The following is a 26,602-nucleotide window of genomic DNA, read 5'->3' as shown; positions in this document are numbered from 1 at the left end:
GAGAGGCTAATTCCCAGACCTAAGTGGTCTCTGGCCACAATTATACCAACGACTGAACAAGTTCACAAGAGGTTCAAAGTGTTGTGAAAACTGAGAAAAGGGAAAGATCACTTTCCTCTTGGGGTGTTAGGAAAGATCACATAGAGGAGATAGCATTTAAGGGGATATGGGGTCAGATTTCCACAGATAACGGTAGGGGGAATCTGTACCAAACATAGGGGATGGTGTAGACAAAAACACTCAGGTGATAAAATAGAAGATGAATTCCAGGAATTAGGAATAGTCCAATTTGTCTGCAGTTTAGAGTATATGCTGAGGAACTGTGGGACATGATGCTGGAAAATTTAAGACTGGAGCTAGATCATGAGGGGCTTTGAATACTGCATTAAAGAGTTTGGACTTTATTCAGTAGATAACAGTTTCTCCAGATGTATTCCACAGAGCCCCAAGGTTCTGTCATGGTGATCCAAGGGATTCCACAAAGGTCAGATTTGTTTGTAACAATGGACAAGTGCACTGAGCAAACTCATCTGCTTTCCTTTCTGTCATATGCTCATAATGTATGCATTCAGGTGATGCCCGTTAGAGACTAATAGAAATTAATCACAGGACTGAAAAGTTACCTTCTTACTGCTCTAGAGTCAGTCACTGACCATGCCCAATGATATATGGCTTACAGTTAGTTAATTGCCAGCCTGTCTTAGCAGGGTACATATTAGACAATTAGTATCCATTTATGGTATTCTTTATTATAAATAGTGTTCATTCAAATGCTGATTATCATTGGAAAAGACCCTGATGTTGGGAAAGATTGAAGGCAAACGGGAAAAGGGCAAGGGGATGAGATGGATAGTGTCATGGAAGACAATGAATGTGACTTGGACAGATTTGGGGGAGGTAGAGAAGGACAGAAGGGCCTGGAGTGCCATCATCCATGAGGTCATGAAGAGTCGGACAGTGCTGACCAACTGAACAATAATGATGCTGATTATGGATGATTTGATCAAATCAGGGAGATTTTATCCCAGATGCCAACAACTAAAGCTCTAACTATGGCACAAACACCCACAAAGCTGGTTCTGGGACCAAATTCCAAATGTAGGAAAAATGTAAACATAGCAAAGGGTATCAGCAATTTGTGTTATTCCAGTGAACCTGATGCAGATCATGTATTATCGTACCAGTTCCTTTAAAAAAAACACAATAAGACAAAACTAGGATACTGGCAAAATCACAAAAGCAGTTACAAACTAAATACAGAATCCAAAAATGAAACTTGGTCTTTTTAAGTTAAAATACGATGAGCTGAAAAAACTGACTTGTGTAACTAAAGGAGAAAATGAAAATTATGAAGGATCTTATGGGTTGAGAGATCATATCCAAAGCTCTTCACTATTATAAAACATTTATCGATAGCAAAAATTCATTTCCTTCTTCATATAATTTTTGGTTATATGGTTAGATTCAGAACAAGATTGAGCTATACGATTTCTCTTAAGTGGTCCTAGTAGTAGTAATTTTAAAAAATAATTTCAAAAGATTTCACTTTCTGCTGGAGCTTTGTTTAAAGCCCAGGGTCTCACCACTGCTTAACTGTTTCAAACAATGTTTGAAAAACATTGTAGGAGTCAACAGGGGCCATCAAAAGTTTCTGCGAAGTCTAGTGATATGATCCAAAGTGTGCTTTTTTTTAAAGAAGATTAATCTGACATTTGTGAACTGAATAGACTGGAGCAAGGTCAAGGCTATAATGGTGGAGACTAGTTAGAATGTTATGAAATAATCCAGGCAAGAGGTAATGAAGGCTGTCTGGATTAGGGTGGTACCCTCAGAGGTTGAGCCCCTACCAACAGTTTCAAACATATGTGATGAAGATATGCATGTTGTTGGCTTCAGACACTTGTTTTTGTTGGGAATAGGGGGGTAATGGCATACATATATAAATTCAAAATGGAAGATAATTCAGTGGTAATTATTATCTTAGCCATATGTTGAATAAATAATTAAACCTGTAGACATATTTGAAATTTTTTTAAAAGCTATACCAAGAGGCATTTTTCTGCCATCCATTTCAAAGCTTATTCCACAATATGATGCAATAAACATTTGTTAAGTGCTTACTTTGTGCCAGGCGCTGAGTAAACACTGGGAACACAAACAAGAAAAAGAAGGACAGTTCCTGCCTCAAGCAGCTGACACTCTTGATTGGCATGAAACAGTCAGTCCTGTAAAAACTCCAGAGCCTCAGCCATTTTAGAGTCAGGTTTAGCAGGCCCTCAAGGTGAGAAAACAATCCAAAGGTATTCTGTTTGTAGAAAGCAGGAAGCTCATTTGGGTTGTCTGGACTTGTCATCCGGGCCCCTCACAATCTGTGCTGGAATGAGGCAACAGCATCTGGAGTCCAGAATAATATTTTTAACAACAACGACTAACTACTAATGTGGTGCTTCCTATGTGTTGGCCACTGTGCTGAGTGCTGTCCAGTTAGGACCTCATTTAATCCTCACAAGGATCCTGGGAGGTAGTTATTATTATCTCCATTTTAAAGATGAGGAAACTGAGACAATTAGAGGTTAAGTGACTTGCCCAGGGTCACATAGCTACTAAGTGTCTGAGGCCATATTCAAACTCGGGTTTTTCTGTTTTTAGGCCCAGAGATCTGTCCACAGTTTAAATCCTACCTCAGACACTTATTGGCTGTGTGACCCTAGGCAAGTCACTTAAACTTTCTCAGCCTCAGTTTCCAATTATTAAAATGGGGACAGTAATAGCACTTACCTCCCAGGGTCCTCATGAGGATCAACAGATATAATCTGCGTGTAGCACTTTGCAAGTCCTTAAAGTGCCGTTTTATTGTACTAGATGGACTCCATTTAATAAGCCAGTTCTGAACTTTCCCAGTATTGCCCTCCTTCACCTTCGTGCTTTACCAAGTAACTCAACTGGCCCTTCTCCTTAGGAAGGAAGCAGCCAGAGCCAGATCAACTCTCTTACTGGGACAGTGGAAAAGTGTCAGAGGGAGATGGCTGGTCTTAAGAATGAGAATTCCCTTCTGAAGGAGACTCTGCAGCTACTCAGTGCCGAGGCTGAAATGCAAAAGCAAGGAGCCATTCAGCTTCAGGAGAGGGAAAGGCAGCAGCGCAGGTCTGTCTCCATGTCTCCCTTTTTCTATTCTTCTTTCAGCCGGCGTTGACATTAGAGCAGACAACACTCCACAAGTTTAGAGCATTTCACTCTTCAAGAAAGACGTTTACTAGGAAACAACCAATAGCTAACCTTTCATTGTTGTTCTGGCTTGAAAATGTCAGTGTTGGGAATATAGGAATTGTGCATCGCCCTACAGTTTGTGTGTCTGTTGCCCCTGGAATAGGAAGAGTTGTGAATAGTGACTTAAGTCATAAAATAAGGAGGTCTTGGAATCATGGTGCTGGAAGGAGACTCCAACCAAGAGTGGTCTCTCCCTTCAGGCAGTGCTGCAAATCGCCCAACTTGTTTGGGTCAGTGTCAGTCCAATATTACAAGTAACCCAACATCAGAAAGGAAACTTTTCTCTGACTTTAGCCTCCCTTAGTGGTGTTGAAGGCTCAGCTCTGGAAAGATGAAGTTTGTGGTAAAGAAATTCTTGGGTCATAGAGCTGACTGGTAACAAAGAAAATAAGTAGGTAAAGCTGCCTTTAATCACTTATTTTGAGATTTCACAGGGACAGGCTTTGATCCACAGGATCCCAGGCAGAGTCCTCCCCAGAACTAGTGAACTGGGATCATTCTGGGCTTACACTTTGAGGGGAGTTGGGGTAGTGGGACTCACCTTGCTAGGGTCACACTATTGGGCAGTGACTCAGAGGGGCAGCAAATAGATTGAGGGGGTTGGTGGCTCTTGCCAGTAAATCTCCCCCTGCTTCCTCTCTCCACTTCCAGTCTGTCCTTTATATTTATTTTAAACAGAGTTTACTTGGCTATGGATGGGAGGGTTTGGGGAGTAGGGAGAGCTAGAGAAGGCGTGGGTGGAGTGAGGGCTTCGCTATCCCACTGAGGATTCCTCCAATCTCAGGGCCCCAGATCTAATTTCCCACAATTCTCCTCTACATGAAAGCCCCCTCTGCAACAGCCTCCCAATCTCCACAACCAGCTGAGTTGGGAATAGATCATAAATTGAGAATAAAAGTGAATTCCTTAGGAATACTAGCCCTGCCTTCTCAGTAACCTGTGAGCCCAACAGTCCTGGGCAGAAATGATGCTTTTATATTATGTTGCAAGGTTGCTGGAAGAAGACCTTCAAGTTAAGCACAAACAAGAAATGGAAACCTTGAAACAAGATCATAGAAAAGAAATCCAAAGCATGGTGTCTGATTTCAGCAGCACTCAGGCTCACCTGCAAAAGAAGATCGTCTCCTTGGAAACGGAGTAAGTGATTTAAATGAAGCTATCTTGCCTATAAGCATGATTTGTTAGCTGGGGAGTGCTGGGGCAAAGGATGTAGCTTTTTATGAGATTATGTTCCCATTCTGGGGAATGTAAAAAGGATATAATTTCATTCTGTTTTTTATTGGCTGGGAAATTTTGAGCTATGTCTCAGTTATGTTTCCTCTCCCCAGCACTGGCTAACTCTCAAACTTATGGAAGAAATATAAAAGATATCTTACCCATTAATGGATTAAGTTAGCTCTTTGCTACTGAAATGGACCTTGGAAACCATTTAGGCTGACATTTTACCAATGAGGAAACAGACCTAGAGATTTGAAATGACTGATCTAAGATTATATAGCCAGTCAGTACCTGAGCTGGGACTGCAACCCAAGCTTTCTGACTCAAGTCCTGTTCTTTGAATACCCAATAAAATGAATCCTCTAGAAAAAGCTTTTTCAAGGGTACCTTGAAAGTCACTAAATTCATTTGCCATCCAAGTATGTGAAGAGCTCTTCCAGGCTAGGTTGCCCATGGTTGGGGGGGCAGTGGGGAAACTTGTGTCTTTTAGCTCTGAAGTGGGGGGATATCTGCTGAAAAGGAAAGCCAGTCCAGGCCTGCTGACCCCTGATTTGTAGCCAGCAGATGTTGCCAGCTGCATCCCAAGGACAAAATATGTAACAGGCTGCTTAAGCAAGTTCCAAAGTCTCCTTGACACCTGTGACTCAGGGGCTGTAGCGATCATGTTCTCTGTCCGTCTCTATTTCTCCCTTTCTCTCCTTCTTGTTTCTCCTTCTTTCTCCCCCCCATCTCTCTCTCTCTCTCTCTCTCTCTCTCTCTCTCTCTCTCTCTCTCTCTCTCTTTCTATCTCTGTAACTCTTTCTCTCCCTCCTGCTCTTTGCCTCTCTGTTTCTCTCCCTCTGTCTCTCTTTATGTCTCTCTCTCTCCCCCTTGCCTTCTCTCTCCTTCCCTCCCTTCCTAGAGATATAGAATCTTCTCTTCTTAAATAATAATAATTCCCTCCCAGAATTATACTCAATCTTTACCCTGCAGTGCTGATCTAAAGAGGAGACTCAGTCCCAGACATCATTGCTGTATTTGACTGGGTGAAGGAGAGCCGAGCCAAGTATTTTGGCTCCTCCCAAGCTTAACCGATTTTTGCCAGGCTCTGCCATTATTTTGGCCCGGAAAGGCCTGGACAAAGAAAGCTACAAAATTATTTTTACTTGTTCTTCATCTTCTTTTTTGTCTAATGCAGGTTCAGCTAATTAGATATGTGATCTAATATCTAGTATCTAGTTAGACAGCTAATTATATATTAATTACATATGTCTGTCTGATTGAAATAGCCTAAAAGATGCAGAAGAAAAACTACGGACATGGGAATCCAGACCAGAAGATCTACACCTCATAAGCATTTTGCAAAACAAATTAAGTGAGCGAGAAGAAATCATTAAGCATTTAACGGTAAGAATTTGGAATGTTCTGTGCCAAGCTTAGGAAGTCTGTGTGTAAATCAGGATGGAGACCAAAAATATCTTTGGGGAATGACTTATCCCAAGAAAATGACCTTTTCCCTTTTAGCACTTCATGGGATCATAGATTCGGAGCTAGAAGAGGTGACCTCAGTCAACCCTTTCATTTTCTGGATCTGGAAACTGAGGCCCACAGAACTTGAGTTAAGCCATTAACCCACTGTAAATCCATCTCACTGTTTTATCATCCAGTTCATGTCCTCCATTATGTCCACAAGAATGGCATGAAAGACTTGATAGCTATGACATGCCTTTTAGCTATCAGTTCAGTAATCTGGTCAAAAAAAAGAAACTGCATTGGGACTCGTTTGCCCCTTTGTTCTCCCCCAGCTCTTCTTCAGGGCTAAACTTAACTCTGTGGTTAATTTTAAAAAACCTTTTGTTAATACTTTTAGGTGTTTTTAAAAAATCACTTTCATGTTCAAATATATCCACCTCTTTCCCCAGAGTCATCCCTTGTAACAAAAAAACAAGGGAAGAAAAAATCATTCAACCAAACCGAATTTAAGAGCTTATGCCTGTACCTATAGGCCCCATCATTTAGTGAAGGAAGGAAGGGGGTACCTTTTCTTATCTCTTCTTTAGGGTCAAGCTTAGTGGCTTGACATTAAATCAGTCAACACACGTTTTTCAGGCACTCATGGTATGCCAGATACTGTTCACAGCACAGGGTGTACAAAGACAAATGTAACAGTTCCTGTCCTCAAGAAGCTCAGTTTAGTGAGGGGAGCCAACATGTACGTATACAGCTATATCTAAAGTTGGTTCCAAGATCATTTTTGGAAGAAAGACGTAGCAGCTGGGGTGGGGTGGGGATCAGGAAAGGCCTTCATGTGGAAGGTGGTGCTTGTTCTGTCTTACAGGGCGCTAGGGTTTCTAAGAGATGGAGGTGGGGAAGGAGGCATTGTTGGAACATGGGAAAGCCAGTGCAAAGATCTGGAGAGGAAAGATCCCTTCTTCATGAAGCTGTGATGGATATTTGTAATCACTTCCCTTTCTAGATGTTCACTAACAGTATCTTTAATGATCTTTAATCTATCCTTAATGACAGAATTATCTCAGGAATTAAAGTCAAGCTCACTGGCCAATAGCTCTCAGTTCTGTTCTCTTTTCCTGAAAATTGGGATCTTTGTCCTCAAATATTGGGGTATCTCTCCCATTTTCAAAAATAATAATATAATAGCTAGCACTCATCTATACTTAAATGATTATCCACAGAGAGTGGTTCTGCAATCACACCTGCCAGTCTTTCCATTCCTGAGGATGAAATTTTCTAATCCAGGTGACTTGGCACTCTCTGACGATTTCCTTAACCATCTTTGATCGCCTATTAGCCACTTTTACTGTTATTTCCAGTGCAAAGGTCATTCTATTTGGCAGAGAATACAAGGAGAATAAGAATGCCCTTTGATCATTTGTCTTCCCATCCACCCTAAGCTGAGGTCACATGCCTTCTTACTCTATTTTTATAGGACCAAGCCACATTTGTATTTAGTTCGTTGCCTTGTCTTGCTTCCATTGGCTGAACATTTTTTTAAGCATGTCAGTTGAAGAGTTCCCTTTGTATCCACATTAATCTCTCCAGACAACTCCCATTTTTCTTCCCAAATGGAATGGTTTCCTTCTGTCTGCATGATTTCATTCTTGAACATTTTCTGTCCCTCCTGAACTGACTCTCCCTAAAGAATTTTAGTCCATAGGATACTACCTGTCCTCTGAAACACGCTGACCCAAAATCTAGGGCACCCGTGGACTCTCTGGATTCCTATCCTTGATCACTTCTTCTTAGGATGCCTGTTACTTCTGCCCCCACCACTCAGTTCTACCTGCTAGTGAATCAAACCCAGAACAGAATTTCTCCTTGTCATTTCCCTTCACCTTGTAAAACAGAGGTGTTAAACTCTTCTGGATCACAATACAATATAGATAATGTTAATTTGTGATCTTCTAAGTCAATATGCAGCCTATAGGATCCCTGTCTATGTGAGTTTGATACCACTGTTTTAAAGGCTGCAGTTACCATTAAGGCAAGTCACTAGCTGCATATCTTTTGACAGAGTTCCAGTAGATGTCTGGATAATTGTGGTGCTTCATTACTATGCTGTGTCTCTATGCCAGCCTCACGGTCTAGGTCCCAAATTCATCTCTTTCTTCCTCTTTCTGTCCAGGTCATCTGCAGTACAGTCCAACGATAAACCACTTGTTGCATTCTTCATTGATCATCCAAACACTCCACCATGCTTCCCCCTCTGGTTCCTGGATTCCTTTACATCCACATCTCTTCATATAAAATGCCACCCACCTGTCCTTTTACTTATTTTATCTCTTTTGATTAAGGCACATTCATTCATTCACATTTTAGTCATGGATTTCATCCCAAGGAAAGCCTCATTAAGGTTAAATTTGCCTTTTGGCAATAGGATTCTAGTTCCTCTTTTCTAAACTTTGGGAATATGTGTAGAAATGTTTGAAAGCCAAAAGCCACTAGTGGCTGCTTTCTTGGATTTTACCTCCTGTGAATTTATGGATGTCTCAGGTACTCTCCTTCCTTCACTGGTGGTTACTCTCTATGGTATCTAGGTTGGGAGACAGATATGGGCAAACATCTCTCTCTCTCATCCTTTTTTAGTTAAAAAGTTTTCTGATTATCTTTGCAAAACAACTAGCAGCCTTTCTTACCAGCCTTTCTTATAGAGTAAGTCTGTTCCTGGCCAATAATCTGTCAACCTGTGCTTTCAGCCAATGTTCACAAGTCCACATCTCATTTTCAGGTACCACCTTCTGCACCCCAGATATTTAAGTCCAAAAACATTCTTTTCTTTATCAGTTTCCTTCATTGAGCAAAGATGAGAAAAACAGTCTTGTGGTCTTCAATTTCTTGCACAAAAGTTTGCCATTTCTGACAATACTTTTTAGGATCCTTCTGGTATTATTTGTGCCCATGTGAATCACCGGAAGTGCTAATAATCTGTTTTGTTAAGCCTTGGGAGGTTGTAGTTGTATCTTGAATACATGCCTGGGAAGACAATAGACCTCTTTATTGTTATTAGAATGACACGTATCTGCCCTAACACCCTAAACAGGTAATTATCAACCACCACTTGATTCCTCCTCTGAACTTTACTAGATCTATCTCACACCATCATCATCAATAATAACGTTTACATGGTGCTCACTATATGCCTGGCACTGTACTAGGCACTTTACAATGATCTAATCTGATCATCACAACAAACTTAATGGGAACTGTTATCCCCATTTTACAGATGAGGAAACTAAGTCAAAGAAGGGTTAAGTGATTTGCCCAGGATCACACAACCAGTAAGCATCTGCGGCTGGATTAGAACGCAGGTCTTCCTGACTGATAGGTTCTATGACTGCATAACGTCATTCTTTGGACTCCAGCCGGGTGCCTCTTCCTCCATCTCAAATCTGCTTTTTAGTTCTAAGTGTACAATTGTCTTTTTCCTTCTTTTCTTCCTCTAGGTAACACTCTTCTACTTTCCAGCCTCTTATCAAAGGTCAAATCTCCCCTCCTCCATCTCAGATCCCTTTTTTCTCCATTGAAACCTTGCATCTATTTTCCTTTAGGAAGACCTCATTATTCCTAGCAACCCGGAGAGGTATTTCCTGAGTTACTTCCTCCTGTCTTTTAGGAGGGCAGCTGGCAACACTTGGAAAAAAGATGTCCTTCATTTTCAGAAATATAAATATTGCCTCCTCAAGGCAGGTCACCAAAGACCTCTTACCCCCTTTCCCTACTGGTTTGCTGTTTTCAGCCTTTTGGGGGAACTACTTGTGAATGTGTATGACTAAACCCTAGGCACTTAACGTTTTTACAACTAATCATCACCTAACAGTCTGACAACCTTACCCAGTTTCCGTCTTAAGGCTCACCAATTCCACAGCTCCTCATTGCCTCTCCTTCCCTCTTCCTCCTTGCACCATCCATCTCTGTGTCACCACCCTGCTCTACCCATCACTCCAGCCTATGAATTTGCTTTGTTCTCCACTTGTTCCGCTTCACTTTTCTAACTTGCCTTGTCTTGTCTTCCTTCTGGAATCCCTTCAGATCCTTAGTGCAGTCTCTTTGGCTCTGCTCTGTCTTTATCCTCCTCACCCAGAAATGGGAAGTGGAATCTAGATGGGGATCTGGACTTGGACCTGGACATGATTCTTCAGATATTTCTCAATTTCTGTTCCTTACTCATACAAATCACCTACACAATTTCCTCCTTTCTCTTATTCAGCTTAGGTCTTTTTCTCTTTTCCCATTCCTCTTGCAAAACCTGGAAACAGATTTAATATTGATTTCCAGGGTAGCACTTGACGATCATAAGATTTAGAGTAGGACCCTGGGAATATCTAGCTGGTCTAGTGTATTCATTTTACAGATGAGGAAACTGAGAACCTGAGGAATCAAGTGACTTGTCCAAGGTCACACAGGTAGCAAAATGGCAAGGACAGAATTTGAATCCATATACCCTGTCCTGAACTAAGAGTACTCAGCGAATCTAAAATACTTTTCCTTAGCTAGAAATGACCTTATCTCACCAGTGAAGGCTCAAACAAAGAATAAGAAACTAAACTCAGTCCTTGATTTCTGCTGAATCCTTCTTCTTCCCCCTGACCTACCCTTCCCTAAATGTCCAGGGGATACTTTGCTACCAGGTAACCACTTTCTTTTAAATGAACCTCTGTCTATTTACGATAAAGACGCAGGTATCAAGGCATTTATATTTGTTTCTTTTTCAGGAGGAAAGGAGATTTCAGTGTGCAGCACTGCCAAACACTCTCTCTCATCGGAACAGATCCTTTTCTTTCAATCCTCATCCTGGCTATTTGACCCCCTCCATGAAGGTGAACGAGTTCTTTTCTTTTTAAAACATTTAAAAATTATCCAAAATATAGTATCTAGCCAAAATAGCCTCTTAGGTCCACAAAGTTTAGAACTGAAAGAGGCCATAGCAATCACGGTTCATGAAGTCACTCAGAAGAGATTAACCTAAAGTAATCCACATAGGAAGAGTTAAGTGGATCAAGAACATGCTGTATGTGACCTGCACTTGGCTGGTCAGTCTATCCATCAACATAGCTTGGATTGGTGCTGCAGATGGTCAAGTTGGGCCCAGAACTGAATAGAAAAGTAGGAGAGACTCACCTGGGAAACTGCACAGGGCTTCACTTCAGATGACCCTTAGATACAAAAGTGATATTTTCAACAGCATTATTCTCCTGGTGATGCTAAATGGTTGTGATTCATAGAACATTATAATCTCTAGAGGATCGAAAGTGTAAAGAACAGTAAAGCGGCATATGGCGGGTGTTAGGTATGGTGCCGAATGAATCACCAGGGAGGACTTATCAGGAAAAGTGATATAAAAGCCATCATCAAAGCAAGGTACTATCAAAAAGAACTGAGGAGGTCATGTAGGGGCAGTAAAAGCTAAGAGATAGGCAGCTCAAGTGGCGCATTATTTGGAGAATGTCAAAGAAGTGAAGTAAATCCTCCTGCGTGATGACTAGGTCCTCTAAAGGGGGTTTCATTACACAGGATCAGATGCCACGAATGCATTGTCATATTCACTCAAGGGGGTATCATAAATCCATATAATATTTAGTATATGCTCCACCAACATTCAAATACAAAAACTTATAAATGATTACACATGAAACTGCAAGTATTTTAGCTTTTTAAAAAGATGTGTTTTAACAAAATAATAGCAAAGTTTCCATCTCTGACACATACTGGCTATGAATAGACAAGTCACTTAACCAAGTGTTCCAGGCACTTCTCTAAAGTTTGTAAGCTGCAGGGCAGTCGAAGATTTGTACTGATAACCAACGTGTATATTGCCATCTGCATCTCTTGATACAGCTTCCCTTATTTATTTGTATCCTTCATTCTTCCTTTCTTATGATGTAGTAACATTTCATTACATTCACATACTACGGTAGTTGGACTCATGGGTCATTCCAGGAAACCACTTCTTCTCAACAAGAGCAAATTACTTCACCAGAGGAATTCTATCATCTTTAATACCTTTAACTGATTCTGAATAATTCAAAATACACGAATGGAATAAATGTGCAACCCGTCCTTTAGGGACCCGAAATAAAGTAGAAGTACATTGACACGTTGAGCAGTTTGACTTTGGCATTCTGAAATACCACAGTGGTACTTTTTCTCTGCTGCTTATGTCTACAGTAGCCTCCAACTGTGAGATACCTTATGAAACCTTCCTTTAAATTAACAGAAAAAGAAAATGGAGGAAGTTCCCAGCCGGGTTGTCAGTGTGCCAAACTTAGCCTCCTATGCAAAGAATTTACTGAGTGGTGATTTGAGTTCCAAGAGACATGCTGCACCAATAACCAAATCACCAAGCTTAGACCCAAGTTCCAGCTGTGTTAGGTCTGGTCATCAGCCAGTCAAATCTCCAGATGCTAAAACTGCCACAAGGTAAGCAGACAAAAATATCTGGTTAAACTTTTCCATGGAGCTACTTGGAAAAATAGGACAAGACTGAATCGTACACAATAACAGTTGATTTTGAGAGTTCAAAAGGTGGAACAAGCTGCGAATATTTGAGCTGTACTTGTCCATCCTTTTTTGGGGGGAAGTGGGAAAGGGAGAAGTAGTCTTGATCTGTGACTGCATTGGTGTGGGCATTTAACATGGAAATTCCCTCTACCAACATAGACTGGCAAGCCAGTTGTAAAGTACAGTCTTAGAGAGTTGCCTGGGGTACATGGAGGTTAAATGACCATGGTCACACAGTATGTGTCAGAGGAAAAACTGACTCTCCTGGGTCAGTCTCTATCCACTAGGCCATGTTCACTTACATATAATACTGATCTATCTGATGGGAGGAGGAGTACTGGCCCAGGGATTAATTATACAAGCAAATCATATTTTAAAATTTTCTTGAAATGTTATTTGACATGGGCACTAATTAAAGATTCTTTGGTTTGACCATCTACCTAGTGTTCATTTTGGCAGCATATCTATAGTCTGCATGCCTACTAAGATAGCATCTCCATATTGCTCAGAATACACACGTTTTCTAACTTTAAAACCTACTGTGTTTCAGAACAGAAATATTTGTGAATAGTAAATTACTATTAACATAATAATAATAGCATGTTTCTGTTCTTAGGACTGAAGACAATGAAACAACTCAAGCCAAAGAAGTCCAAAAGCAAGGTTCTCAGCATCAGGAATGGTTTACAAAATACTTTTCATTTTAGACTTACCTTTTAAGCATAACCTAAAAGATAACATTTGAGAAAATTGTTTTTTTTTTTCAAAAATGTCCAATTTAGGGAATGGATTTAAAAATATAAGGCTACTTTTGCTATGTAATTTACCTCATAGCTTAAGAGAATTTTAGGATTAATATTCTATGAGTGTACTAAGGAAGATCCTTAGATCAAGGTAAGATCATTTTCTTTCCTACCTGAATACTTATTTACTCAATATGTCAACAAGAAAGCACTCATAGGGAAACTTTCCATATGGGTTTTATGATACATTTTTGGTGTTCACCAACCTTTACAGAGGGCCAGTCTTTGTGAATTGTGTAGTTGGCCTTATTTATGGTTTTGTTAGTCTAGAACCAAATATATGACTTTCAGAAGATAGATAATGATTTTTGTGTAAGATAATGTATTTACTGTGGCACACATGTCATCAGTAGCAAAAGGGAGAAAAAGAATTTTCATTGACAGGAAGCTAACTGATAGGTGTAGAGGCTTCAGATCCATTTATTTCGTTGTGACCTCACTGCATGGAACTTCTGTAGATTTAAAGGGGAGCTCTGCACTTTAATGGGTAAATGCGTTTGGATGAATTTGGTCCCATTTGAACCAGTAGGCTGTTTCATAGCATTAGATTTACTAGTTTTTACAAACTCTTGGTTTATTCATTAAATTCACTTTGCACCTGGCAGAGATATGGGATTTGACAGGACCCAATACAACTCTTATGATACAAAATAATCTCAGCCCTTTGGTGCTGGCCTAAATGGTGCTCCATGAAACTCTAATTCCAGTAGATGTTGTTTACTCTATGTACTGTGTTACTTGCTGAGATAACAAATCTTCCTGTACTGCCAATTTTTAAGTGTTTGCTCTGAATAAAGCCAACAAATGATAAATCAAAATGGCCCTATTACGTGTTCTTCAGCAGAAAGCCGATGTCACTATTCAAGGCAGAGGCTAGGAATGGATGGGATTATCATTGTGAAAGTGACACACAGTTAGACTTTCACTTTAGCAAAAAATGCTTTTGTATACTTATGCCTAAGAGAAAAAAAATGTGTTCTGTGCTTCTAGAGACTCATTTACCATTAAAATTTTCATGTACCAATCCATGGTAAGCTAAAACACAAAGATCCAGGAGAGTTTTTTTAAAATGCAGCTACTGGTCACCATACAGAATTGTGACATGTTATTTACAGAAGAAGGTTTTTCTTTTATTTTCTTCATTTCTTCATCATGTAGAATGGGCATTAGTAGGATGGTCTGCTTTATTTCTTATCTTAGAGACATGATCCTCATTGCTTTTCTTTTGCCCCACTGAAAAGGTAATTGTGCCTTTCCTTTGGTTCTACTAGTAAAGGCAGATGATTCCTTGCCCAGTATCCTAAATTATAATATATCCCATTACTCCAGGAGAATCTGTTTACTAACCTACTATCAATGGTGTATAATACTCTCTAGTCACAATAACCTTGGGATTTTATGATCTTTTTATTTGTTCTTAGTAAAAAAACATGTTTACACAGGATCTTCTTTTCAAAGAGCCCCAAAGTATTTAGAATCATCAAATCTCTTTGAGACAGTCATGGGCACACTTAATATACCAATTTGCATTTAGGCACATCTACCTTCTGCCACAGTGAGGCCTCTTAGTAGGAAAAGGTATCAGTTCTAGGATCTAGATCTTCCCAGACTAGTTTTCTTCCCCTTAGACTACACTAAAATATGTATTATCAAATAAATGGGAGTCTCTGCAAAGAGGTTAAGTTGGATATGCGAACTGAAGGCCAAAAATGTGCTGTAATAAATCTGGGAAGCCAGTATATGTCTCACATCCAACTAAAACACAGAAGGCTCTGCATTTTCTCAAAAAATTTTTTTGTTTTTTTTTGGTACATTTTAGAAATTTCTTTACAAAACAAATTCCAAGCGATCGATTTAATTATCCATAAATGTTAATGGCAGTAACCTTTACCTAAGTAACCCACTTTCCCTAAGACAAAACCAAAAGGCATTTAAGGGACCACAAAGCAAATGACAAAGAAAGTACCATTTTAGTTTACCAAAACAACATGCATTTCAGACAATTTACAGAAATACATTTTAAAAAACTCTACACAGAAAAAGAATATTTGGCAAAGTTGAATTTTTTTAAACAAAATATTTGTACATCAATATTTTACAGATTCCATTAAAATTACAAATAAGAAAATTCTTAGTTTAATCCTTTCGTAATGGAGACAACAAAGAGTCATGTTTGCTTCATGGGTGCAGGAATATTGGCTGATGCCTGTTCAAGGTACGCCAAAGGTCCCTGAGGTATGTCTGCAGGCTTTTTATGTTGCATGTTGATCTCTTCTAGTATCTGCTGCCAGTGCCTGAGCTTTGCCAAATGCTTCTGAACCAGGGCTTCTTTTCTCTGTAATTCATTTCTTAACTCTGAGACATCCTACCAAAAAATCCAAAGGACATAAAGTTCTTGACTAGATGATTTAAGAATTTGTATAAGAAAAACTAAAATGAAAGAAATTAATGGTTCTGTAACTGAAGAGTGGATCTCTATGTTCCAAAATTTGAATCAGCTATTTGAACAATCTGATGGAATTATTCACAAATTAGGGAATTATCCATGAAATATTGGGTTGGAAAGGACCTTACAACTCAAGTCCAATTTGCAAGTAAACTGTATAATTCCATGTACAATATGTAATTGAAAATTTTTAGCAATAACCAGAGACAGAGATTTCCTCCAGAGGAAGTCCATTCCAGTTCTGAGAAGCTCTAATTGTCATTAAGAAGTTTTTCCATACAACAAGCCAAAACTTTCCCTCTGAAATGCTATCCAGTGCTCCTAGTTCTGCCCATGAAGATTCAGTCCACTTCCTCTTCTAAATGAAAGTCCTTCAGATATTTGTCATCATTCACATTCCTGCCCGGTTCCTTCAACATATTCTCCCAAGGCAGTTCCCAGGCCTTCTCAATATCCCAACTTTGAGCTGGATCCCATAAATCAACATTCTTTCTAAAATGACTGAATTTTGCACAGGATATTCTGACAAGGTTATCTTCATTATGGACACTGCCTCTATAAATGCAGTTTAAGATTGTTTTGGCTTCCTGGTTAACACTATTGACTCCTATCAAAGTCCACATTAACTTATTAAGATTTAAGATTAAGTCTAGATTTAGAACTCAAAGAGGGACCTTAGAGATCCTCTGGTCTAAACCAGAGGAAGTCAGTATGATGGAAAGAGTGGTGGCTTTGTAATCAAGGTGACATGGATTTAAATCCCAGTTACTACTTACTGTCTGTGGAACCTAAGACAAATCTCCCCACCTCTTCAGATTTTAGTTTCTCATTTATAAAATGAAGGGGTTGCATGGGATGACCTTTACCAGTGACAAGGAAATCAGGTCCAGAAAGGAACAGTGCCCTGCCCAAGCTTGCTGACATGTAAAGGGGAAAGCCATGGTCTGGCTATGTCTCACATACTGAACTGTAATATAGAACTTTACACAATTCCCCTTGAATTTCATCTAATTAAGGTCATCCCATTATTCTGACCTGGTGAACTCTTTTGGGGTCCTTACTTAACTTGTTAGCTGTCCTTTCTAGTTTCTTGTCATCTGTACACTTGAAAAACATGTAATCTATGTCACTACCAATAATGCTGAAGAGGATGAAGTCAAGAATAAATCTGCAGGGCATTCTAATGAGAGACCTTCCAGGTTGGCATTAATCTCTACCCTTTGGATTCAGCATTCAACCAATTATTCATCTATTTAGTTATTCTACTATTCAAGCCACTGCTGGATGCCATGCTAAAATCCAGGTATACAACATCTGTACATTCTCTTGAAATACCATCATGGAAAAAAAGTCATGGTATTATTCTGGCATGAAACAGTCTTGATGAAGCCATGTTGGCTCTTAGGAATCACCCTTTCTAAACATCCACAGGACATATAAGTAACCTTCAACCAACTTTTTCTAGATCTTCTTAGGCTAGTAACTTAAAACTACACTTACTATATGACCAGTCCCTGATGTAAAGATTGTTAAAGCTTCTTTTCAAGGTTTTGAATAAAATGTCACCATTATCTTACTCATATCACATTATCTTACTTGAAAAACTTATTTTATTCTATTATTCACTGTATCACCTAAATTAGAAATGACAGAACACACTACACAGACTTATATTTTCCTTAAGAATTAATAACCAGAGGATCACAGATCAGCTTTTAAGTAACATTCACCACCTATACTTTGGTTTCATCAGCTTGCCTATCTACCTCATTTCTCTAATAAAAGAACAAAGATAACAAGATAGATTCAATCAGTCTTTATTATTTCACAAACATAAATATTTTCAAGATTTCTGTGGATAAAGGCAATTTTAAGCCAAAAATCTTCAGTTTCAAAGAGATCAGGTCTTAAATACGACTTAACTTAATCAACAAATCTGTGACAAGAGTCAAATTTCTATTCTGTAATAAGATGCTTAATGTGCCATAGTTGGAGAGCTTGAAATGCAAAATAATTCTGAAAATGTCACTGTTAGGTTGCATCTTGAAAAATAACAAATATAGGTTGCATTTTAAAGGGGCCAGGTCTTTTGAAGGGGTGGAGGTAAGGTGAGCAAAGTACTTTCTATGTTTGGATCTAGATGGGTATTAATTTACTCTTGCTAAAATCTGAGTAGGTGAGAGAAAAAATTTAAATTTCTTACCTCTTTGATAACTTGCTCTGGTTTCTGGACAGACAGCTGTAGTCTTTTCTGAAGGAAAAAGCACTCAGTTTGTCTTGCAACATCCAGAAACTTCTGAATACACTGATCAACACCTAGAATTCAGAAATAATATAAATCCTCACGGGAGAAGAAATATATTGATGTAATATATGACTACCCAAATTTATTCATTAACACTACTAGAAGGAGCATTTAACTAGGAAGTCAGGTTTGCTGGATTATTTGTTTCCAAGTTCATCTAGCTTTCTGTCCCAATGATCTGTGCCTTGACTCCACCTCAGCCCTGTGGGATCATAGTCTTGACCTCATCACCCACAAGCATCCCACCTTTTTATTCATAACTCAGATTCCTGCATCTGATGCTCATTCCCTTTCTTTCCAGTCCCCCTTGTGCCTCAGCCCTTCTCCTTCGCCACTATAACCTCAGCTCAATCCACCCCTCCATCCTTTCCCATCCATTCTGTAGTCTAACTTCCCTTCAAAGTCTCAATTTTTAAGTGATGAATTCAATTTTACCGTATCCTCAGTGCCTGAATTCCTTGACTCCTTGTCCTATTGGCTCTCCTTTCTTTCCAGACCCCAATTCTAAGTTAAGCTAAGCATGTGCCTTGTGCTGTCAAATGCTAATGGAGAATCAATCAATGCACTGGCCCCACTCCAAATCTTGGCTGAGCTACAAACTAATTCTTTTATTCTTTCCTGACTGACTGGCTATTGTTCTAAACCTCTTCTTAACAAACTAAGTTTTATTAAGCACTTACTATGCACCAACACCCTCCCTATCCCAATACCTCCTTTTAGTAGTAGAATTTTTCATACTTTACTGAAGAAACTGAAGGCACCCATGCTTCCTTCCTCTCCATTTCTATACTTTAGAGCATCTCAGCCTCATACCCTGTCATTTCCTGCTGAAGTTGCCCTTCTTGCCAAAAACCAAGTGCTTGATTGTGTCCTTGAAACTATCCCATCCCATCTCCTCCAAGGGCTGCCTCTTCTATCATCTCTTTATTTTCATTCTCTCTTTATCCACTGGCTCCTTCCTTGCTTCCCACAAACATTCCTAGATCTCATCAATTCTGAAAAAAAATTTCACTTGACACCACCATCCCCTCAGGCTATTATCCCACAGCTCTCCTACCCTTCTTGGCTAAACTCCTAGAAAAAGTTACCTATACTTATCACCTCCACTCTCTCACTTCCCACACCCCTGCAACTTGACTTCCATCCTTGCCACATGGTGGAAAGTGCTCTCTTCTATGTCAGGAATGACCTGAATTTTGCTAAATCCAACAGCCTATACACAGTTCTCAACCTTCTTGACCTCCTCAGTATCTGACACTGCTGACTTGTCTGTATTCCCTTTCTGGATACTATCACCTCCTTGGATTATTGTGACATCGACCCGTTATTCTCTTACTGTCAGACTTATTCAGTTTCCATTTCAAATTCATTATGCATGTTTGGTCCCCATACACAGATACACCCCACGGTTCTATCCTAAGTACTCTTCTCTTTTTGCATGTTGCTGTTGATTTCATCAGTTACAATGGATTCAACTATCATTGCCATTAAGACAGCTTTCCAAACCATATCCAGTTCTCATTTGTTTCGACATCTCCAGTCTTGCAATTGCTTGATCAACATCTCTAACTGGATGTTCTGTAGGTGTCTCAAGCTCAACATGTCCAAAATGGAATTCCTCATCTTTCTCCGTAAACTTACCTCCACTCCTAACATCTTATTTCTATTAAGGCAACCACCACTCCACTAGTATTCTGGATTCATGATCCTTGGCTCCTCACTCTCATTTGCCTCCCATACCTAATCAGTTGCTGTCTTGTTTAGTCTACCCCATCAACATTTCTTGCATCCATTTCCTCTCTACTCATACTACAGCCTCCCTCATCCAGGCATTCATTACTCATCACTCGTCCTACTAGAAAAGCTTCCTAATTGATCTCCTGACTCCAGTTTCTCTCCTCTCTAATGTACCCTCCATTCACTTGCAAAATTGATATTCTTAAAGCACAGGTCTAAGTAAGTACTTCCCTTGTTCTAGAAGCTTAGAATTAAATGATTTTGTTGAGAATGACATGATATTGCTCTAGGGTAAGGGCTATTAGAAACACAGTATGAAGTAACAGAAACAATAACTTGGAATTCGGAAAGACTTGGGTTTGACTTCTATCTTTATGGAAAATCACTTACTTCAGTTTCCCCTTCTATAAAATGGGATTAATAATATTTAAGCAGGATTATAGTGAGTAAAGTGATATATAAATATTAGTTACTTAAGAAATGCCCCAAGACTCTTTCCACTAAATCATACCCCCTTCTCATCATCGATTTTTAGGGCCGTTACCAACAACAGGTCATTTTGGCCCCCTGGTCTCATGCCTACTATACCAGCACTTGCCTCATGCTCTTCACTGCAGCCAAAGCAGTCTCTTTGCTATTGGCCAAACAGACCAGGTCTTTAAGCCATCTCTACTCCTAAACTCTGGCAAATCAAATTTCTTCCCTCTTTAGAACACAAAAAATTCACTTTGTTCACATCTCTAAGGATTAATTCCATCAGGTTCTGGTTATTCCATTCATTATGGTAATTCTCACTGACTACCTTTCCCAATAAAGGTATACTCTCTTGGAATGTTGTCAAATAATGTTTCTTAATGAAGTCATTTTATTATAACCAAGCACTACTCTAACACTATCAACATCATTCCTAAAGAACTGCTCCGAGCACCGCTATAACACCATTGACATCATTCCTACAGAACTGGTCCTATAAAGCTATCTCACATAATAACGATGTTAGGTGAGACATACCTGTATTTCACCTGCAGATGTAACTGTTTGTACATGTGCTTATATTTCTGTCACTTGTACTTAGAGATGAGCAAAATGAGGCAAAGAAAAGCCATGTGATGGTCCATTTGTAGAAACTAGCCTATATTGTAGACGCACAGAATTTAGAGAAGAAGGAATTTCAAAAATCAACCTATTTAACACCATTTATGATTGAGAACAGTGAGGTTCTCAGAGGCAAAATGACTTGTCCATGTTCAACAACTGAATGGCAGAGCCAGAACTATCACCCAGATCTTCTGACTCCTGGAGTAATCTGCCCTCCACTTTAATCCATATGGAATATGAGGGTGATACATGCTACTTCTTTCAAAGGGAAGTTTAAAAGAGTAACATGATATTAATTTGACCTATTGTGTAAAAGAATATTATGAAAATATAAATAACTGATGACAGAATTATTCTTAGGGTATTAATTTAGAACACATTTTTAAATGAAAATATTTTGAACTGACTTGGAAAATGTTTTAAAGACCCTGCTTCTAAAACAAAATTTCCAGTTACACTTGAACAGGACATAAAATGTCAAATATCAAGCGATAAGAGGCAGAATGGTACAGTGGAAAAGGTGTTGTATCTAGAGTTACAGAATCTGGTTCTGAATTCCAGTCTCTGCCACTAATTATCTGTGTGAACTGGAGCAAGTCAATTATATTCTCTGATCTTCAGTTTCTTCATCTGCCAAATAAGCAGATAGACTAGATGACCTCTTGTGTCCCTTCCAATTATAAATGTATCATCTAAATTGAACTGCTACTTCGTTATCTATGCAAATCTTACTCTCAAACGCTTAACTTATTCAGGAAGAAGTGACAACCAATGATTTAAATGAATGGATAAAGAATGATGTAGGTAACTAATGAAAGACAATAATTTCTAAAAACAAAAATGAAGTTCTTACCAGTTCGGATTTCCTCCTGATCAGTGCCATTGACATAGTCCTGACTCACCAGGGAAGCAAAACAAGCCTATGACATTCAAAGGCAAACAAAAAAAGCTTAATCCATAAAAATAAAAGGATCCTCACTTTTTACTTAAAAAACAATAAGAAATCACTTGGGCTTTGTGGCATGAAAGCAATTCATAAGTTCTTTGAAGATCTTTAATTTCTAAAGGCATCTAGCAAAGTTCCAACCCAATGAAAATATTTATTAAATAATCTGATTCTGTATGTAATTTCAGAACAAATTCAAAAGTGTCATTGATATTTCCTGGTAAAACTACGGGACGCTCTGGATAATATTAAAATGAGTTTCAGCCTGAATTCTTAAAGCATAAGCAACACAAGTAAGATCAACCTTACAAACTGCCCAAAACAGTTTTGCAAAAGTCTACCACTCTGATACCTGAAATCTCTATTATAACAATTAAGAAGCAACACAATTTATTAGGTGCTGTGCCAAGAACAAAAGACAGGCACATTTCCTGTTGCTTGAAATCCAAAAAGCCAAAGATGATTCAAAGATCTATTTATCAAGTCCTAATCTCTTGTCTCACATCACCAACTGCCTGTTCAGTGTTTCAAACTGGATGTCCTATAAACACTTTAAACTCAGCACATCCAAAACAGAACTTCTTATCTTTCCCCAAGCTCTCCGCTGTCCTACACTTCATTTTCACTGCTGAGGGCACCACTATTCTCCCAGTCAGCCAAGCTCAAAGCTCAAGTGCTCTCAAGCAAATCCTCACTTTCTCACTCCCTATATCCACTCTGTTGCCAGGCACAGCCCTTTACCTTTATATCATCTCTCAGAGATGTTCCCTTTTCTCCTCTGACAGTCTTCACTCTGGTACAGGCCCTCGTTACCTGGACTATTGCAAGAGGCTGCTGCTGGTGGTCTCTGCCTCAAATCTTCCCCCCAAGCCCTACGCTCATCTGATTTCCACCTAGCTGTCAAAGTGATCTTCTAAAGTACACATCTTATCATATCCTTGCCATATCTGACCAACTCCAGTGATTCCTTATTACCTCTAGGATCAAGTATAAAATCCTCCGTTTGGTTTTTAAAGCCTTTCACAAACTCACCCCTTCCTACTTTTCAATATTTTACTCCTCTACAGATTTTAAACCCCCTCTACAGTGTCTCTGCATCTTCTCAACATTCTACCTTTCCTGGCCTATTCCCTGGCTATCCAGGAATGTTCTCCTTCCTCACTGCTTCCTTCTGGCCTCTTAGGGTTCTTTCAAAACTCTCCTCAGATTCCTCCTTCTTGCTAGAGGCCCCTCACTGCTAATGCCTTCCCTCTGACACTGCCTCCAATTCACCCGGTACATATCTTCAAAGTACATAGTTGTTTGCATATTATCTCCATTAGATTACAAGCTCTTTGAGGGCAGGAGATTTTATCCTTTTTGAATGCCCAGTGCTTAGCTGAGTAATAAAATAAATGTTTGTTGACTGATTAAAATTAAGCATGATTAGGCCTCCCTTTTCCACGGTGTGAGATGCCCCCTTCTTCCAGGGCCTTACCAATAAAGGTGCAACAGACCAAAAGTACAGAATCTCACTGGTTGACAAAAGGCTTATTGAGCAGGCAGTTTGGGCTAATAATCAGATGTCAAAACACCTACATGGTGCAAAGGGCCAGCAGAACGGCAGAGGGAAGTCCAGCCACCAAGCTCACTCATTAGCCAAGGGCTCACCGTGATTTTGCCATATTGGGCAACAGAGGGATGACAAGGGATGGAGGGGCAACAAAAATAGCTGGGGGACTTTCCATGTGAGTCACCTCTGCCACACTGGGCTGGGTCACCACAACAATGAAAAATAATGCTGAAGTTCTTCTGGTTAGCTTCCTATGATTAAGCAAGTGAACTTACAATCTGCAGTTAACATCTCTTGAGACCTACTACCCGAACTTAAAATCTATGGACTTATCGGGTCTCTGAATAGAAAGACAGAAATAAAGCAGACATATTTTGCATGAAGTAAATTGAAAAAAAAAGTATTAATACAGTACAACTGAATGTATTATGGAAGGTTGTTAGCATGAATGAATTTGAAGAGAAAACATGAAGTATATAAGAGTAGTTATCCATTCCCATATTTTCCATTTACCCTGTACTCAGCTTGCTTCCTACATATTTGTTTGTACACTGCCTTTCCCCCTACCCTCCACTGGGCTCAGAAGGAGAAAGTGAGGTTGGTGACCTTGCACAGCCCTCCCTCCCTCAAAACAAAGTCCAGTGCAAGTCATGTCATCATTTCTCTGACGTCATTATCTTCTTCAAAAAACGAAGGGCGAACACTGACAGACAAACAGACTGTCTTCCCCATTGGCATATAAGCTCCCTGAGAGCAGGGCTGTCTTTGCCTCTTTTTCTGTACCCAGCACTCAGGACAGTGCCCAGCACACAGGACAGTGCCCAGCACTCAGGACAGTGCCCAGCACACAGGACAGTGACCAGCACTCAGGACAGTGCCCAGCACACAGGACAGTGCCCAGCACACAGGACAGAGCCCAGCACACAGGACAGTGCCCAGCACTCAGGACAGTGCCCAGCACACAGGACAGTGACCAGCACTCAGGACAGTGCCCAGCACACAGGACAGAGCCCAGCACACAGGACAGTGCCCAGCACTCAGGACAGTGCCCAGCACACAGGACAGTGCCCAGCACACAGGACAGAGCCCAGCACACAGGACAGTGCCCAGCACTCAGGACAGTGCCCAGCACTCAGTAAGTGCTCGGTAAGTATTCCACGAATTCAGCTGAAGAGACGGATCAACAGGGACTGGAGTTGTTGGGGAGGGTGAGGGTTGTGTCTGAAGACCCTGAATACGAGGGCAGAATGGACAGTGAAGTTCTCTGGGCGGAGGCTCTAAGGCAAAGAGCACCCACAGGGTCTGAAATCCAGTTTTGTCACGGACGAGGTGTGCGATTTCAAGAAGCTCAGATCCTCTTCGTTTACTTGTCCGTATATATACATACATGTGTGTGTGTGTATATGTATACATACACATGTTTCGTACATACATATATACATATTATATTTAAAGTCATGGGACTTTATGGTGGACATCATCCATTCATTAAGTCAGGAGACGTTAACCTGGATATTTTTTTAAAAAACATTTTACTAACTATACGTCAGTCACGGGGAAAAGGGGGCAGAGGGAAAATGCCCGGAGGCGGGAGGCGGAGGACGCTGGCAAGCACAGGGCTTTGAGCCCGAGGCCTGCAACTGATCGTGGAGAGGACACGAAGCCACCGGAGTTTACTGAGGGGTGACCGAGGGCTAAAGGCGAGGTGCAGGCCACACCAGAAGCCTCGGGCCTTGGGGTGAAGCGAGGAGAGGGGCTGGGCCAGAGTGGGGGGGGGGACGCAAAGGGGGTGCGTTACCTCGAAAGACGCTTCCAACTCGTCCACTAAAGTATTATTAGAGCTCCTCGCACCGCCGGCCGCCGTCGGGAGCAACGTAACTTGTCCCGAGCTCCCGGGGGGTCCTGCGGGCGGAGGCGGCGGAGGGGGTCCCGGCTGCTGAGCTCCGAACATCCCTCCTAAGGAAGCTGCCATCTTGGGCGTGGCTTCCCCATTGGGCATGCGCGGGGAACAGACTTCACAGAGCATGCGCGGAGGCCGAAACGCGAACTGAGCACGCTCCACTCGGATCTCGGGCTGTAGGCTGATTGGCTGGAAGGAATCCTGAGCGGGAGGTGTGGCGTGGAGACGGAGCCTGGATTGGGTGCTTAGCCTCCAATGAGAGGAGTTCCCTGGGCACACGCCTAGCGAATAGCAGCGGGTCCTCCGAACTGGTCTGCCACCCGAGTTAATTGCCTTAAGCACATTTTTGGCCCTGGGACTCCCCTATTCAGATGAAAAATAAACTTTTTTAAAAAAAATGTTTTTATTGATATTTTCTATTTCTTACATCACCATAGTTACCCCAAATATTCTGCCACTTCTGCTCCAAGACAGCCTTCCCATATGACAAATAATAGTATTTTTTACGGAGGAAAAAAATGATACATCAAGAAAGTACAAAAACACGCGCAGTGTGGGGTGTGCGTGCTTTGTCCTTCGTTCTGGAAAGGGCCAAAGGTGCCAGGACTCGCCAGTGCTGGGAACACCTCTAGGAGAGGTGTGGGTTGGGGTCGTCACTCCCCGTCTCCCTCCAGGATTTCTGGGCTTTCTGCACCTCCTCCTCCTGTTCTTCGTAGACACTTTCCCAGAACTGAAATCCTCTCGTCTGTCTTCCCTTAAGTCCCGACTTCCACAGGCAGCTTCTCCTGCCTCTGTTGTCTCCAGTTTATCCTGCGCATCTCCTTTCTTCCTAGTTGTCCCCATTAGCCCGGGAGCCCCCTGAGGGCAGGGACTGCCCTTGGCTTCTGTAGTCCCACTTTGGTACAGCGCCTGGCACCGCAGCAGGCATTTAATAATTGCTTGCTGAAGAATGACTGTTCCTATTGCATCAAGCCTCGGACATGAGTGTTTACTGAAAAATCAGAATGTCCACTGCTCAGATTCTACGTCTTTATCTATGTAGTTCAGAGTTAATTTGCCGGTATGTAGAATCCTAGATGGAAAGCTCTGAAGGTTTCAGAACTCTCGTTTATCCTTTACAAATGAGGTAGAGGACCAGAGATCACTCAATTTGCCCATAGTCAGACAGGTATAAAGTGGCGCTCAGGCTCTGGACCAGGTGTTCTGGCTCCAGAGATGGCACTCTTACTACTGCCTCTCATACATTTTTGAAGCCACAGAGACAAAAGTGAACTGGGCTCAGAAATGAAGAAGAAATAGGATGAAAGTACTGAACTGCACCATCTAAGCTATTTC

At 40.6% G+C, this 26,602-nt stretch overlaps 2 protein-coding genes across 5 annotated transcripts in view; one reads left to right on the top strand and one right to left on the bottom strand.

Annotated features, from left to right (window-relative positions):
* FAM184B (family with sequence similarity 184 member B) overlaps positions 1 to 14,101 on the top strand; it is a 135,797-nt gene extending 121,696 nt beyond the window's left edge. For 3 of the 4 annotated variants that reach the window (XM_072620343.1, XM_072620341.1, XM_072620342.1), the window contains 6 exons: positions 2,960 to 3,144; positions 4,258 to 4,404; positions 5,754 to 5,871; positions 10,695 to 10,799; positions 12,197 to 12,399; positions 13,097 to 14,101. In XM_072620343.1, coding sequence (XP_072476444.1) covers positions 2,960 to 3,144; positions 4,258 to 4,404; positions 5,754 to 5,871; positions 10,695 to 10,799; positions 12,197 to 12,399; positions 13,097 to 13,187 — 849 coding nt within the window. In that variant the 3' untranslated portion in view covers positions 13,188 to 14,101. The remainder of the gene's footprint in view (positions 1 to 2,959; positions 3,145 to 4,257; positions 4,405 to 5,753; positions 5,872 to 10,694; positions 10,800 to 12,196; positions 12,400 to 13,096) is intronic. The other variant, XM_072620344.1, reaches the window with a different exon arrangement.
* Positions 14,102 to 15,060: 959 nt separating this feature from the next.
* On the bottom strand, positions 15,061 to 25,449 carry MED28 (mediator complex subunit 28). Its single transcript, XM_072620347.1, has 4 exons — positions 25,166 to 25,449; positions 21,723 to 21,789; positions 17,933 to 18,045; positions 15,061 to 15,648 (listed from the first exon to the last, which is right to left on the bottom strand). The coding sequence occupies exons 1-4, from the start codon at positions 25,391 to 25,393 to the stop codon at positions 15,451 to 15,453; spliced, it is 606 nt and encodes a 201-aa protein (XP_072476448.1). The 5' UTR covers positions 25,394 to 25,449; the 3' UTR covers positions 15,061 to 15,450.
* Between the last annotated feature and the right edge of the window lie 1,153 nt (positions 25,450 to 26,602).

Source organism: Notamacropus eugenii, chromosome 6 (genome assembly GCF_028372415.1).
Source record: "Notamacropus eugenii isolate mMacEug1 chromosome 6, mMacEug1.pri_v2, whole genome shotgun sequence".
NCBI classification, from domain to species: domain Eukaryota; kingdom Metazoa; phylum Chordata; class Mammalia; order Diprotodontia; family Macropodidae; genus Notamacropus; species Notamacropus eugenii.
This window is presented reverse-complemented; position numbering and strand designations above follow the sequence as displayed.

Excerpts from the sequence above, each read along its gene's own strand:
- MED28 (XM_072620347.1), bottom strand. The coding sequence starts at position 25,393 with ATGCTCTGTGAAGTCTGTTCCCCGCGCATGCCCAATGGGGAAGCCACG. Across the intron at positions 21,790-25,165 it reads AGTTGGAAGCGTCTTTCGAG|GCTTGTTTTGCTTCCCTGGT; the intron begins GTAACGCACCCC and ends TGAATGTCATAG. Across the intron at positions 15,649-17,932 it reads CAGAGCAAGTTATCAAAGAG|GATGTCTCAGAGTTAAGAAA; the intron begins GTAAGAAATTTA and ends ATTTTTTGGTAG.